At 37.2% G+C, this 17,546-nt stretch overlaps 1 protein-coding gene across 1 annotated transcript; it reads left to right on the top strand.

Annotated features, from left to right (window-relative positions):
- Window positions 1–3,534: 3,534 nt before the first annotated feature.
- Window positions 3,535–16,198, top strand: LOC139131068 (protein YIPF6-like). The gene is given in 8 exon segments (XM_070697005.1): window positions 3,535–3,618; window positions 7,562–7,678; window positions 8,859–8,937; window positions 9,578–9,620; window positions 10,415–10,488; window positions 10,491–10,539; window positions 11,142–11,299; window positions 11,673–16,198. Coding segments are annotated over 8 exon segments (666 nt in total). The 5' UTR covers window positions 3,535–3,591; the 3' UTR covers window positions 11,792–16,198.
- Window positions 16,199–17,546: the final 1,348 nt, after the last annotated feature.

Here is a 17,546-nt window from a genome sequence, read left to right as displayed (position 1 = left end):
ATTCAAGCACAGACACTGGGTTGCTCCAGTATCTATGATATGAATCAGTGCAATGCGAGTCATTTGAATTTATAGAAGTACTTGAAACAAATGTTATCGAAAAAAAATTGTCCATAAAGTGAAGTATTGGTCCAGGGAAAAAAGAAGACCGAATGGTGGCATGGGCTCATGAATCAGAATGTGGGGACCCATACTCTGAACTGTTGTTTCTAAAATACAGTATAATGTCAGTAGGATTACTGAATGCACATATCAACAGATGGATGTGAAAGCCTGACCCTATTATAAATATTCCAGTGTCAGGATGGCCTGGGAATCAGTAAATTTTGTACAGTTCAGCTGTCACAGTGACAGCTGTCCAAAAGTGTAACAGCTTTCCCGTACATTAAAAAAATGTAAAAATCTTTACATGCATGACTGGATACTATGTAGTAGAAAAAAATGGTATGTCATACAAACCATGGGTATCATTGAGTTTAAAATGAAGAGTAACAACATCATAACAGCAGACTGAATTAATCCTGACAGCAAAATGCACCATTTAATGTGCAATTTGATAGTTTGTCCCATACGATTTAGTAATTATTTTAAAACCAATTTCCAAAATAGCGTTGAAGCATGTGATACAATATATACAATATAGTAATTTCATGTTTACTTATTGAAGAGTGAGAAGAGATCTGCTAACATGCATATGTTAAGCCACAGTACATAAATTACTTGTTTTGCTTTTATGTACACAGGTTTCAGAGTTTTACAGGGTGAAAAAATGCAAATTTTTTTGCAGAATTTTCCCGTGCTGGTGGTATCCTGTCACAAAACAAAGCCACAACTTTTACATCGCAACAGTTAAAGTACTTCCTCACAGCAGTCATGTTACAACCAATAAACCATTTGGTGATCAAGAGGTAATTAAAATTTCATTCTCTAGAAGAATATAGTTAAAGGAATTAGTAGTTTGTATGAGAAAACTGTCCAACTAACTGGCATTTTGTTTTAAATTTCTCTTGTGTGTTCTGAATCGCTTACACACCTACACTTTGGAATTTTCAATGGATGCAAAACAAAGAATTTACTTACTGTGGCCTTTATATAGATAAGTCAAGTGTTTGGCGTATGGTTTTATTTCTGTTGTCAAAAGAGATTCGGATCAGTTCAGGCAAATCAATGCTTTCTTGAAGTAAAGTTTATGATATATATCAGGTTTTTGTAACTCAATATCTCAACATGAGGTACCAGATCTTACATTCAGTAGTTTCAGTTTAGTATCGCTTTCTGTAAAGTGCACAAAAGAAGCTTATGCTTTCTGTAGAGAATTTAAAATTAGGGCCATGCAATTTGGGAAACTTTCAACCTTATTGCCTTAAAATGATTCTACAATTCAAATCTGTCTGGTCCAGATCAATACAGGCACTGAAACCAGTTGTGATGTTTATGTTCCTTTTTTTAAAATTTATGGCTGAAACCTGGCACTATGAAGCAACAGAATAATTGTGAAAAATATATTTTACTGTCAAAAAGAAATTAGTGTGAAAAGTAGTGTGACCACAGTACAATCAGAAACTGATTGGATGGTCAGTGCAAAATAAAGTCTGCTTCACTCTCAGACAGAGTGTAGCACTATTGACAGACTTGTGTGATTGTTACTTCTTACCTCAAAAAGTTTTTCATAAACCATCTTAATGAGTTTGTATTGCTTCTCATAGTCTTGTAATGCTAGTATGTTATTTATAGCTTCCATGTGGTCCTGTCTCCTAGTCTGAAAGAGTTGTCTGTCTGGGATGGCATTAAGGACTGCGTAACAAATGCATTGACCATATCTTTCTGTGTTGTTTGTGAAACAAACAGAAATTCTCTGTCATCCTATAATAAATTAAGTTCATGTAATTGATATTTGGGTCACAAGTATTATGCATTGAATTTCATTCAGTATATGAGCTTGAAATTCTACAAACTCCCCTTCCACCCTGCAAAACAAATGTTTGGTTATGTCACTTGATTGACTTTTGGATAAGATAATATATATATATATATTTGTATCTCTCACCATCACCTTTGCCTTGTTGATATGAGAGTTGTGATAATCACATTTCTCCCCGGGGAGTGAATATTTTCTGAGAAAGTTCTAACATTATCATGATGGTATTTATACCTCGATGTTCTTAATTAAGCTAATAGCTGGCTCTTTTACTTTAAATAATAGCAATTAGTGTCAACACACTCTCTCCAGTTAATACACCTTGCCATAATTTCTCTAACTGTGTCCTTGATCTGCCATTGCTATTCATAAACCAGTTCTATTAATTTAAATATTTTTTGAGGTGCACATTACATTGAATCACGATTGAATGAGCACTCCAAATGGCATGGCCACTCAACCTCGATAAACTTTAAATAATCATGCTGTGATACATTTTTAAATCAGAGTCAAACAACTCAAAGTCACTTAAAATTCAAGGACTTTTGAGGATATTTTACCAATTTTCAATTTATAGGACCTTTTGAGGGCCACAATACCATAATTTTTTACAATATATCATTTCTATGTATAATTTTTCACATCATTTTCAGGATACAGTATCATGACTGATCTTCTTGTCATTTTTGAAAATTGGGGAAACTGATGATTAGCGGACCTACCTTTGGTTGCGAACTAAAAGGGCCTCTAAATAACCTTAACCCTAACCTCTAAAACCTAACCGTAACCCTAAGGTTACCAACCATTCAAACAAAATTTCTTGTGTGACTCAATTTTCCAGAACTTGATTTCACCTTCAAAGACTTTTCCTGGACTTTCCAAGAGGCTTTAAAATTCTAGGACTTTCCATGAGAGTATGGACCCTGTGGATCTGACCAGTATATGTGAACCTGAAGCACGAAACGACATTTTTTCCCCCCGGAAAGTATGTGAGTTACGGAGTTGGAGCATGGAGGTACCAGAACTGGTACCGCCATGGCTGGAGTGTGGTAGGGCTCGTAAATCATCCGCATACCAGTTGATTTATGGTGTGATAATGCGTCGATCGAGCTGTGATTTCGAAAAAGTTCCGTGCTCAAAAGTATGATAAGGTCTCATACTCTGTAAACAAATATACAAAGTCTATGATTATTAAAAGTACAGTTACCGGTCCAGTTACCACTGAACAATAATCCTGACGCTAAGATGATGTACTCTTTAGAGTAATAATTGGAAACCGCTGCTCAATATCACTGTCCTCGGATGAATGAACAGCGCAATAAACGTTCTGAATCAAAGGATACACAACAGTAAACCTTTGTCCTCTTCGACGTCGGCGGTCGATTCTTTCGACTTCTTGTCCTTTTCGCATGTTGACAGTGAGAACAGGCACGAGGCGACAAAACAGAATTGCACAAAAGAACGCATACTCATGGATTTAGTGCTGTTACTGCATGCTAGAAAAGTGTACGGATAAAGCTTAGCAAGACCTGGCACGCACGCTGTGCTATGGTGGTGGTACACGTTGCCGTTGGTGAAACAGGAAGCGGAGTAGGGATTCCCCTTCCCAAGGTGCACCTGTACGCATGCGCCTTAAAGTCCTGTGAGGTTTGAGTTCACAGGGCTTTTCCAACATGGCGGACGACATGGACATAAAAGATGTGAGTCAACGTTATTTATTTTTATTTCATTACATTTCCCCTTCTTTACAACAATTTAAGGTATGGTTTAGCACTCGATCTCACATGTGAAACAGTTTGCTGTGCGCTTTTTTTCCGTCAGACTGATAATATGGTTGTTATAATTTACCACCGCCGAACGCGAATCGTCGCCGGGCCGATTCAATGCGTTACTCATAGCGGACGGTTGCGTGGGGTTTATCTTCGCGTATGCGTCCACGTCACCCACAGCTGTGACGAGTCTGGCCTGTGGTGAATAGCCCGTGCTTTTTCTGCATCAGCCATGAAGCAAAATCAGGGTTAGGGAAGAGTGATTCTCCAAAGATCCCTAAAGCTGATCTGTTCAACGTCGTCTAAAAAATTACGTCAGCTCAGACCGTAAAATTTGAAAAGTGAAAAAATAATATAAAAATAGTGAAAAATAATATATTATAAAAAAATTTAGTATGTAAATGAAATCTTGCCTTTGAGGTTTTACACATTTGATAATTCAATGGCCATCTTTTACTGGTAGCCAACCAGTCTACTGTTCGACAACGAGTATAAATATGGACTCCAAACACTTTCAAGCTAATTTGATTTATTCAAAAACACAGATATATGCCAATTTATCTGTTTCCACGATGCATGGAGGTAGCAGAGAACACACAATACAGCATTTGTAAACCTGGTTAACTGATATAAAATTACTTGTAGATTAAATGTAAATCATGACAGCATTGCACACCACTAATTATGTATACTAGGTGTACCCATGGAGGTAGTAGAGACTACCTCCATGGTGTACCGTACATGATAAATTCATGACATATATATTTTTTTTTATGAGATGTAATTAGAATGATAGCATGAATACCTATATACTGCACATTTTATTATTGTTAAATATAGAGGTCAATCAATGACAGGCATATTTTTAATCATAATGAGAGATATATCATACACACATGATACATGTACTAGTGTATGTACACATATAATTAGTAAATAACAGGCAGAAAACAAATATCAGCCAATACATAGACCCTCCAATACCCCTGTAAACTATTATTTCACAATATCAGCATATACCCCTGTAAATACATTATTGAAGTAATGAGAGATTTAACACTGCTAATTGTATGCTTCTGTCATGGAGAAACTATCATTCCAATCACTTTCATTATATCATGTCATATATGAATGTAAAGTTAGTCTTGAGTGATATCATGCAAATTTCTATAAAATGAATAAAATTAAAATTAACGAAATAGGATTTACAATTTTGGTACCTTAAAAATAAATGCCCATATTCAGACAAATGATTTGCATTGAATAGATAACATTATAGAATCAAATGGAAATAGTTTGGAATTTAGTTTGAAATGTAAGTTCCTTTAAATTCTGGCAAACTGTTGACTATATTTTAATGCAACAGCTTTGAAGTGCTACCCTTTTTGCACAATTCTGATGGTTACAGCCAGTTTGGGAAGAGTCCCATGTATCAAAGCATTGGAAGTTTAAAAAACAAGGTTACTGTGTTTGACAGTCCAGGATAAAGATTTTTCTCTAATTTTACATCCTTGAGGGATGGACCCTGGTCAGTTATTTTATGAACTTTTATTTTGAATAGCACCGAATAAAAGATTGAACTTTACATGATTTTTTTCTTGAGTGATTTTTTTTTTCCATTGAACAAGGAGATTTATAAGCTGTATGCAAAAATATAAAACAATTCCTTCCCCCAAATAATCTACTAATAGTGGCTTGTAAAGAGTTGAAATGTGAGGAGTGAAATGGACAGTGTCTGTCATTATCATATTTTGCTTGACATTGCATCTAGTGCAGTGCATATTTCTCAGTAAATCATTCTTTAGGTCGGCAGCAGTTAGAACAGTAGCAATCAGTCAGCCATCATAGGCAGCTGTTACATCATATCACGGCTTTTATTTGCTATGCAAATTTTTGTCGTAGCTGATCACTGCAAAGTCTGAGGTCATTCATTACAGTCTGATAACAAACAGTTTTTCCATTCAATGCATGAGATATTAAGAAAATGTATTTCAACTGTTTTTCTCACTGTTTGAAATAATACATGCTGTGCATCCGTGCGTATGACTTTCAGAAAGACTGCGCACAAACGAGATCTGTTATGTCAATGAGTTAAAGTGATAACCCAATTATTTTGTTTCAATAAAGCTACAATTGCAATTTGAAAAAATTCCCTTCATCAAAGAAAAAGTGATAATCCTCAATGGTCTATGTGGTTTTTGTACCTCAATAGTCCAAACAAAATTATGTTTGGAAGTCATGCACATTTTGCTTGTCAAGATCGTGTTAATTTATTAATGACAATGCATAAGGTTTGTTTTGATTATTCAAAAATGTTTTGTTTTGATATCAGTTGCCTGCTCTATGGAACAATATTTTTGCTGAAACATTTTTGGGTGACCGAGTGTGTTTATAAAAAATCTTGATGCAATTCTACTACTGTACAGCAAAATACTGAACAATGAAAATTTGAAGTCCAAAGTATAATGTATATATGCCGTGATCTTTATCACACCATTCATGACTAACCTACTATGGATAGTATGGTGGTGAACCATGGCCATATCATAAACTCTGAAGAGCATTCCTTTGTCCACACTTCTACTGTAACATCTAAATATACATTATTTCCAGCATCAATCAATTTGAACAAAACAAGTACATGTGAATAGAAATTATTTTCTGTGTACGTACTCAGTAATACAACTCGTGGCCACTTTAGTGTTGATCAAGCCTACTTGATATAGACAGAAATTCTGCTTGTATAAAGACAAAACAGACCTTGCCAAAAATGAGAGCTAAGGATTGGCACTCTGTGTTGAAAATTGAGACACAAGATACCACTTACATTCATTAAAGCCTCTATGCGATAATTAATTTATTGAGGCAACACACTTTTATGAGCTCACTACTATAGCATCCAGTAAAATTGTATGTCCCATGCAGACAGTGTCTCTAGGGAAATTGAAATAAACAAGACTTGTACATGGACCAGTGCATGGTAATGTTGCATTGAATCTCAATCTTGAACACAGGGTGATCAAGACTAAAGTGGCCATGGGTGTATAAGGTTATTCACAAAATTCCAGGATTTATAGGGAATTTAAGATCAGTGTTTACACTCGCATGTTCATCACACACATTTTCTTCTAAAGTACATACTATATGTGTTGATAAGCCAGACATAGAAGTTGCCGACTCATTTAATTACTGGTTAGAAAAACATTGAAGACTTTTGGCTCTTCGGAAACACATATTTCTCTATTTCACACTGCAGAAAATATGGACTAGTAAAACCAGTATTTAGAAGTTTTCGAGAAATTGTTGTTTACTGATTTGTAGCTGTAGTGCGTATGAAAAGACATTTTTTACACGTAAAAATGTCGTGTTACTATTCAATGCAGTCGTTCAATATTTGTGTGTCCGGTCAACTTGTGTGTGTCTGCAGTCAATTGCATCATCATTTACGTCACGAGCAGACTGGGAACATGTTCAGCACATCCGCTAAGCACACAGAACGAAATTTCAACCCGCGCTGCGCAGTGCACACGGTAGAAATTTTACGTCAGCAGCATAATTCACTCAAATTCACCAGTTTTGGACTGACCATGATTTACTTTGTGAAGTACTGAATGTTAAAAAGTATATATGTTTGTAAAAAATGTAAAATATTCCTTCTTTTTCCTCATGTTGACGTGAAGGTGTCTTGAGGTCAAAGGTCAAATAGTGTCCAATAACACCTAACGTTATGATTGGACTCCGCGTCCTCTGATACCGAAACTTACTGTATGACGAAACTCCATAGGTTACAGACGTAGGTGTATAATAATATGTGTTATTACTTTATGAAATTCCCTAACTTCTTTCAATGGAATGTCTTCATGTTTGGTTACAGAGCATGACAGATCTTGCCCTTGAGCATCCTATAGAGGGCGACATTACAGTACCTGGGGCACCTGATGAGGAGGGTGATGAATTGTCTACATTAGATGAACCTGTTACAGTTACAATTGTAAGTGCAAACAAAACATACAGATTTACATAATGACTTGACAACAGTTAAAAACACATTTTGATTGACTTTGTGTGAATGCTCACAGAAATATCCTGAGAAATTTCAAATCAGAAATTAAAGGGACAAAGTCATAATCTTTTTGAAATAATATTGTTATTTTTATTTCATGCTAGAAATTATCATGAACATCTTTGGCTATCTTCAGTAACTTGCAGTGGGTCAAATACTTTTTTCATGTTAGTAATAAGGGATCAATGAAGTAGGTTTTTAGAATTTTAGCAGTATAATAGAAAATCTGTCAATATTATGGAGGTATTCAATATCATTATCATATACCTACATTCACGTGCCTGTGTAAAGCTATGGGAGAAAGCGCCCTCAGATCCGTGCATTTTTTTTTACATATCACGCCCCGGGCCGGTGCCCAAATATGGGCAATCGCGTGCATTTCTGAACTATCTCGATTAAGTTACTACGCGCGTTGCTATCCGCAAACGTTCCATTCGTACACAAAGCCAGCGCGAGATTTGGAAAACGTCTGCTCGCTCAGATCGTAGTTGCGCGTGGCAACAGTGGAGCCGCGCCGGTAACATCGGCTTTTATTTCTAAATTCTAGTGAAATCCTGTGTATATACTAAGTGCGTGCATGTTCAGTATAAATTACCAGAAACTGACATCACGCTTTTGTCCTTCTTACACCTCAATTTCAGCCTTGATCTCTGTGGTCATGTAATAGTACGCATATTGCTTTGCGCGTTCTAGAATTCTGCAGGTAAACAAATGACGTCATTATGTATGTCAATCCGCGACGGGAAGCAGCCATCGTATTTATGAAAACTGACACAAATGGCGATGAATTTTTGATATCGCACGCATTTTTATCTCCTAAACAATGTTGAATATTATGTAAACTACATATTTATCATTCCATAAGGTATATGATAAAACCTTTACGGCCCTGATACGGCTTTTGCGGCCCTTGGTCGTACGGCGTATGGGCCTCGCACGCTCGGGCCCTTCCGCCGTACGACCTCGGGCCGCAAAAGCCGTATCAGGGCCGTAAAGATTAGTATTCCTATTTGAAATACCTTGTGTGAACTCTTTTCAGTGATTTTCAGAGTTATTTGAACAATCAGGATTTAGACTCCATTTTGTTTTGTTCTTTTCCTTACTGCAGAAAAGAGATTTAAAAGCAGTTGGAATCAAGTTCTTTCATGTGCTTTGGCCAAGACAAAGCAAAACATTACTAAGAGAATGTAAGTGCATAGATATGCTATGGCATGGGCGGTTGATACAATCATGGTTATTCAGTCTAGTCAAGATATGGACACACTGTAAAGTCTTGACTAATGATGACATTATTTTAGGTGTTGTGTAGTGAGCTTTATTTAACATTGGTTCCATCTTAAATCATAGACCATTGAGAAAGCTTTGCTTGTAATGCAGCTCTTGTTCAACGCTGCCAAATGAATAACTGTGGATAACTCACAATGGAATATTCTTTACCTTTATGTATAACTATGTTTGTGTTTGGATGTGTGTTGCAGTATTTTTCAGGGCATTTCATCATCATCACAGAGGGTTTTATGCCCATCAGAAGATATGTTTTAGTGTGTTTTGTAATTTTTTTCCCGTTCCACTATTTTCCTTAATTGTGATTTTGAAATACAGTATAAAATGCGTTATAATACACAGACTTCAAGATAAAGTGCTTGGCTTCTTCCCAAGTCTCTTCTGAGAATTCATCTGGTTCTCTGTCATCAGTAATTTGATAGGTTTTAAACAGAGAACAAAAAACACATGATATTTGCCTGCATAAGAACATGAATCCAATATTGTTAGTTTTCTGGTTAGTGTGACTGTTCAATGACCACTGTTCATTTCACTTCTTTTCAGGGGATCTTTGGGGTCCACTTGTATTGTGTATTTTACTAGGAATGTAAGTATTATCAATTGATGCTTTGTCTCCCATTAGTTACAGACTTACCGTTCACATTTACAAGGCTGAATTAACTGCAGAGTATATTCAATGTACATGTGCCTTCCAAAAGTTCTGTTTGATTTGGTACATGATCTGTTCAATGATCATCAACAGCCTGAATGTGAATGCTCGCGTTTGTAATATCATTATCACATAAGTCATTGGCTCCGGCTTTTAACTCTATATTATTTGTCATATTCTTTGAGACATGAGATGAAAAGAGACTTTTCACAAAATTCACCATATTATATGTTCATTTACAAAAAAAATATGCCTACAAAGCCAATGAGGACTTGCTCTCTAAGTAACAACATTGGCAGTTGATACAATCATGGTCATTTAGTCTAGACAAGATATGGACAAACTGTAATGGTCAAAGGTAAATTGAATTTTCACCTGATTTGCCCTCAAAGGGAAGTACATTTTATGTTAAGAAGCAAGTTGTTGTGAAGATGTTTGCTGTAAGTGTTGCTATATTGGGTCTAGACTCACACAGCCCATCATTGACTTAGCAATGTGGCTAGCTAGTGCCCTGGTTTTGAGCTGAGTATTGCTTGGCTCAGTGCACTGGACATTTGTCTACAGGGCTAGCCTAAGCCAAACCATGTCGGTAACGGATTAGCAGCTGTGCAGTGAACCAAGGGCTGTGAAGGAGTGTACATTGGGTCCTAAATCTGGCTTGCTACAGTCCATTCTCTGAAAGTTACAAGTCTGTTCCAGAACTTGATCCCAATTGCTATCTTTTCACACAGGATGTTACAGGGTTCATCAGCAAATGACACAGATGATGGTGGTCCACAGTTTGCAGAAGTTTTTGTCATTGTCACAGGGGCGCTGTCATTGTTACGCTAAATTCACAACTCTTAGGAGGAACGATGTAAGTAATACTTGTAGGTAGTTTTCTCATAAAGGGGGAATATGCTTGTAAAGATGAAACTCAAGGGTAAGCTTTGAAGTGTTTCACAAGTTATGCCCCTATGCATTTTGTATTTTGAGATGGAATTTCTTTCAGTATCCTTTTAATAAACTGAATGCTATGGCCTCTGGCATGTTTTTCTTGTACTTTCTGTCCCAACATTTTTAAAGTTTCCTATAGAGTATTTCCATGTCAAAAAAACTTATCAAAATTTTACCAGTGACAGCTATCCAAAAGTTATTTAACCCATTCACCACCATGGTTTGGCCCAAAACCACTGTTGTCAATGGAGACTGTGGACCTGTTCACAGAGCATTGGGGTGAACAGGTTAAATTTTGCCAAAGACACCTGTTTACCAACTTTTCAACTCAATGTTATATATTGACTAGCATTTATTATCTTGAGAACTCAAACTCAATTGGTATAGGCAGTGAATCTTTACACTTAAAAATATTGTTATGTAAGTCTGCCGTGAAAGTAGATGCTGCATGATATAAGGACATATTTATAAACACTGCATCATCATTCTAAAAATTGCTGTATGTTCTCTGTCTTCTTTCAGATCCTTTTTCCAGAGTGTCTGTGTGTTGGGTTATTGTATCCTGCCACTCAACCTGGCATCGATTATCTGTAGGGTAGTTTTACTGGCACACCAAACAACGGCATTATTTGTTATCAGATTTATCCTAGTATTTGCAGCTTTTGTTTGGTCAACTCTCGGTAAGAGAACTTCAAACAGTAGATGTCTTGCAAACTTGTACCTATATCTCATAAAAGCTTTACAAAATTTGACTTTTATTTGTAATGTACGAGTTGGATGTGGGATTATTCAGTATGTTTGATTTGGATATAGTTTAGTGTCTTTTTACATCCATGTTACGTGTGATTTCTATAGTATAGATCCAAATGTCATACGATTTTGAACATGAGTTTTTGTCAGCAATTGCTAATAATCATATTCATGTCTGATAAGCTCGTGAGCCTGTTTGCTTCCTTAAAAGATTTCATTTGTTAAAAATCTAGTGAGGTGTTTTCAAGTTTTCTGTATGTTCTCAGCTCTTTTTATACCCTCAAATTTCCTCATTCGTTTCAGCTTCCATGGCGTTCCTTGGAGACAGCCAACCAGTCAACAGGAAATCACTGGCAGTGTATCCCATGTGTTTGTTTTACTTCATAATTGGATGGATGATTCTCTCACACACCCATTCCTAAGGAATAGCAGCACAGCAAGCCATAGCAGTATACAACTCGGATTTTTCTGACAGATTATGTAAAATCTGAGGACTGACATTCCAGCGGATTATTCCTCTGTGTCATGTACATTTTAATGCATGTTTTGGGGTCTATAGAATGACATTTTCCTTGTACGTATTGGAAAAGGACAGGAAAAGGACGCAAAACTTTCAAACAGAAGTTGGGAGATATAGGGTAAAATATTCTAATGTTGGCATTGTCCTTTTTTTCATAAGTAAAATTTAATTTATGATCAAAATTGCTTTTCCTATGGAGTTTTCAACATTCCTATACAGATTTCCTTTTTAACATGGCTAAAAAAAACCCACACTCATGGGATACACTTGGCCCTAAATACATGCTATTTGGATTTAATAGTCTATCACACAGTAAAATTATAGGATTCAGACTAACTTAAACACTCTACAGTAGACTGGAAGATCTGTCTTTCAGCAAAGCCTTGAGTACAGCCCTGCCGTGAGCGACAGATCCTCCAGTCTAAACTCTACAGAAAGCAGCAAAAGCAGCTTCATCTACAACAAAATGTTGTAACACATTGAAATTACAATGAACTTCAAGTCTTGCAAGGGTGCTGTCTTCATTTTGATAATATCGAATGTTTAACTTTCCTTTTTAGTCCCCACGGACACCGTCCGGGGGGACTTATAGGTTTGGTCATGTCCGTGCGTGCGTCCGTGCGTGCGTGCGTGCGTCCGTCCGTGCGTCCGTCCGTTCACGCAGATATCTCAGACATGCCCAGGTCAATTTCTTTCAAACTTTGCACAAGGATAGTACCCTACCCCATACAGATGCACGTCGATTTGTTTCACAATGCGATCAAATTTGGCCATGTTAGAGGACTTTTTAGTTTTACCTCCATAGACTCCCATGTATAAGGCAGTGTCCATAGACTCCCATGTATAAGGCAGTCCATAGACTCCCATGTATAAGGCAGTCCATAGACTCCCATGTATAAGGCAGTCCATAGACTCCCATGTATAAGGCAGTCCATAGACTCCCATGTATAAGGCAGTCCATAGACTCCCATGTATAAGGCCGAGAAAATAAAAATTTAGTTTCTCATCGTATTCATATTGCAAAAAGGATGCAGTGACACAGTTTTCAGTCCCAACGTATGAAGTCCAGAGGGCTAATAGATTGGGTCATGTCCGTCCATGAGTCCATCCGTGAGTCCATCCTTTCACGCAGATATCTCAGATATTTTGACAAAATGTCACGTGACCTCGGTGACCTTTGACCTCAAATATACATATTTGTCCATAACTCAGGAACCACAAGTGGTACACCCTTCATATATGGTATGATGGCACAGCTTATGACGCCACATATTGTACCTCATTAATTATGCACATATCTAATTTTGAGCAAGCCAATAGAGCTAGAGGTCTGATTTTTGGTATGTAGGGATAACTTAGCAATACAATTTTTTTGACAAAATGTCACGTGACCTCGGTGACCTTTGACCTCAAATATACATATTTGTCCATAACTCAGTAACCACAAGTGCTACACCCTTCATGTATGGTATGATGGGACACCTTATGACGCCACATATTGTACCTCATTAATTATGTGCATATCTAATTTTGAGCGAGCCAATAGAGCTAGAGGTCTGATTTTTGGTATATAGGGATAACTTAGCACTACAATTTTTTTGACAAAATGTCATGTGACCTTGGTGACCTTTGACCTCAAATATACATATTTGTCCATAACTCAGTAACCACAAGTGCTACACCCTTCATATATGGTATATGGGACAGCTTATGACGCCACATATTGTACCTCATCAATTATGCGCATATCTAATTTTGAGCGAGCCAATAGAGCTAGAGGTCTGATTTTTGGTATATAGGGATAACTTAGCAATACAATTTTTTGACAAAATGTCATGTGACCTTGGTGACCTTTGACCTCAAATATACATATTTGTGCATAACTCAGTAACCACAAGTGCTACACCCTTCATATATGGTATGATGGGACACCTTATGACGCCACATATTGTACCTCATTAGTTATGTGCATATCTAATTTTGAGCGAGTCAATAGAGCTAAGAGGTCTGAATTTTTGTATATAGGGATAACTTAGCAATAAAATTATTGTGACAAAATGTCACATGACCTCGATGACCTTTGACCTCAATATACATATTTGTCCATAACTCAGTAACCACAAGTGGTACACCCTTCATATATGGTATGATGGGAGACCTTATGATGCTTCATACTGTACCTCATTAATTATGCATATATCTATTCTGAGCAAACCCATAGAGCTGGATGTCTGTCATACATATGCACATAGATTTGTTCTGTGATAGGATCCAATAAGGCCGCCATGTGGCCATTTTATTACGATTCTTTCATGTCCTGAACTACAGCTCAGACATGTATCAAGCGAATTTATTCAAAAGTATTTTTATCACAGACCTAATGAAGAGGCCTCTATCCTCTCTGAGGACCTGTAATCAAAGTACCCATTAACAAGTGGGGACTGTGTCATCAACGATGACTTGTTTAAAATAGTTCTTCATGCAAACTTTTATCCTTGTATATCAATGCAAATGAGTATGGATCAGCGGTAGGATTTCTCCACCATTTAGTACAGACTGAAAGATTCCGTTGTGTAGTTATTACACCCCAGGATCTCTCACCTCAAATCAGAGCGCCCCCACACTTCAGTGAATCTTTCAGTCTATTTACTGAAAGGATGAAAGAAAGAAAATCTTTGCCATAGAGAATCACACTGCTAATACTTGAAATGTATGCCTGACAAATATTAAGGGGCAGACAGTACAGATGGCGTTAGATTAGATTTTCTCAACTCTCACTCTTCCATGGGAGTGTCAAAGGTTATTGAGATAGGCTGCAGATCCTGCATAGTACAGTAAATCTGCAGCCAGGCTGCACACAGATGCAAGCCTCTATTGCAGGACTAAGGTACAACCAAAGCCCCTATGTGATTGCTTTATGACACATAACATTCCTGGAAAACCTGATTGTAAATTTTGCAGCTTGAAAATCAGAAAATTTCTCATTTTTGTACAGTAATTATCCATAACCACAAACCCCTAGCCAACAGTCACTAAATCACTGTTTGGGACTCTATGTAAACATGTACAACATGCTTCTTTGTAGTACACAAAGTGCCTACAGTAACACATGTATTTAATACTTTCAGTGAAACAGTCGGGTAAGATTATCTTGTTACCGGTGAAAGGCTACTCGTCATTTCTTGAATGACTTTGTCAAAGTTAACACCTTTGTTTGGTCAAAATACCTGTCCACTAGGAAATCATTTTTCATTAAGTGATTTTTAAGTTGTGTATGAATACTTTCTATAAGTACTACAAAGAATAAGTTCTTTTCATTTATGTTTTATCTACATATCTGAATTGGTCGCCGCATATCATACACCAGCCTCAGCTTTCTGTCTCACTGAGTAAACTTTTCACTCAAGTATTTATGAAATTTCTATTTCTTGGTATTGGATTTCCATCACTATTTGTAAATATCCAAATTATTTTTTTTCATGGGGTGCTATTTTGAGCCAGTATTTCAATGGAGTTCAGATTGGATGCCTTTCAAGTCAGGATGGTTGCATTACTTTGCCACTAGGTGGCGCCCTTGCATATTATTGGACGCTGTTGATTTCTGCATGAATTCATCAAGCCACTTGATGACTTCTTTTGAGAGTTCACAGAACATTTTCACATATGGCATGGAAAGATAGGCAACGCTTACACAATCGGGTCAGGTTGGACATTCATGTTGAGAAAAAAAATTGGGTTGTGCCACTAAATGCCAATCAAGCAATATGAAGACGTACTGCCTTGTGGCAAAATAGTGCATTCTTTAATAGTAGTCTAAAAGTGTGCCATTGTTGAATGATTGAGGTTCAAATTTCAATAGAGACCCTCCTAGCCTCCCAGGCACACAGGAGTGTCCCTACCTCTGTTGAATGGAATCAACCAGCAATCATGGGAGAGTTTCTATAAATTGTAATTTGTAGTATAATTATTGCTTGCCATATACATGACATATAATTTAAACAACTACTTATTGATATAGTTTAGGAGGTTAATTTTTTATAAATGTCAAAGGAGTTTCATTTTGTCCACAAAAGGGGAAGGGAGGTTTTTTCCTGTAATTGCCTAGAAATTTTTATGGGTGAAAAGTTCAAATGAAATTTGAAGAGATTTATTGATTGTACCAGTCTTCTGGTAAGGTGCAATTTTCCCCCAAATCATTCAACTGGAACCAGCTTTCCGGTACAGCTGTTCTTTCACTAATGACTTTACACCTTTGTATTGGGCAAGATATTACAATAAGCTCAATAAAGGCACATGATTTAGACTACAACTCTGGACACGGGTGATTTTTCAGTATTTGATTTTTCTGTTTTTAAGGTACATGTGTGATTGTGACGATGCTTTTCAAACTCTGGAGGGAGCTGGTTCATGCAACTGTCAGTTGTGCATCAACAGTTATCTCTTCTTTAGTCATATCTATGGATTGATACCTACCCATTTTTGTCAGTAATCTTTTCCAAAAAGTGGAAAATTTTGTGGGCATCTTCATGCCATAGATACCTGGTATCTTGTACTGAAAGAATCCAATGGTTTTTTTAATGCTACAAACGAACAATTCACAGAATTGTTACACCTATAAAAAAATAGCCAATTGCTGGTATGTGCATGCATGTAATTTCCATAGCTTCCACCACAAGGAATGAGGAGAGTTTGGTACGGGGTCCAGCTAGCTCTGGTGTTTTCGGACAGGATTGTTGCTAATTTTTGACATTCATATTCTGAACCCCACCACCAACCAGCCTGTAAAAGGCAGAAATTCCGTCCCAAAGCACCATAGCTATTGACCCACAGCTAGTGTTCAGCATGCTCTCTACGGGGATAGTTTGGTTTTGATGTTACTCACAGCACCCTCTATAGATGCAATGTGATAGGAGTATACATGACCTGATAAAAGCAAACGCTACACAGCAAGCAAAGTACCGGCACGAGTAATTTTATAGGCCACAAGTGAAGCAAAACTGATAATTGATATTTTGCAGACTGCGTTATTTGCCAAAGAAAGAGAGAATATAAAATTCCAGTACGAACTGTTTCCATTTCAACCCCCTGGCCAAAGAACAGGTGTGCGCAGCATCAGGATCAAAGTGCGAGGCTGAAGGCCGAACCTTGGTACTAGTGTAATGAGATTAGGCCGTCAGTCTCACACTTCGATCCCTGGGCCTTTGATCGACTATCCAAGCAACGCTGCATGCACCTGTGGGCCAAAGCACACCTCCCCAAAACCAGAAAAATAAGACTGTACTTGAACATAATGATGTCATTGTATTATTACTTTCCTGATATACCAATTGCCCTGAAGTGTTGCTGAATAACGACAAGGTGATCAAAAGCTTCCGTTGGCATCCGTCATGTTTCAAGTCTAAAACAAGGCACATAGCACTGATCAGGATTGTGGTTTGTTGCTGAATATGGCATCGCACAGGTCGCATAACATCACTAGGAGCTATGCAGCCATGTAATGTACACTCAGTGTGACAGTTTTCCGACGACCTCAGTTTTCGGACATTTAATGACATGCTATTAGTTATACTCACTTCGCTCTGTATTGATAGCCTTTTACAAGTCATGCTGCAGAATATTAAGTCAGGTGACGCTGCTGTCCCGTTTTGGATTTTTTT

The sequence above is a fragment of the Ptychodera flava genome, chromosome 4 (assembly GCF_041260155.1).
Source record: "Ptychodera flava strain L36383 chromosome 4, AS_Pfla_20210202, whole genome shotgun sequence".
NCBI classification, from domain to species: Eukaryota; Metazoa; Hemichordata; class Enteropneusta; family Ptychoderidae; genus Ptychodera; species Ptychodera flava.
The sequence above is the reverse complement of the archived record's forward strand: the minus strand, read 5'-3'. Positions and strand labels throughout refer to the sequence as shown.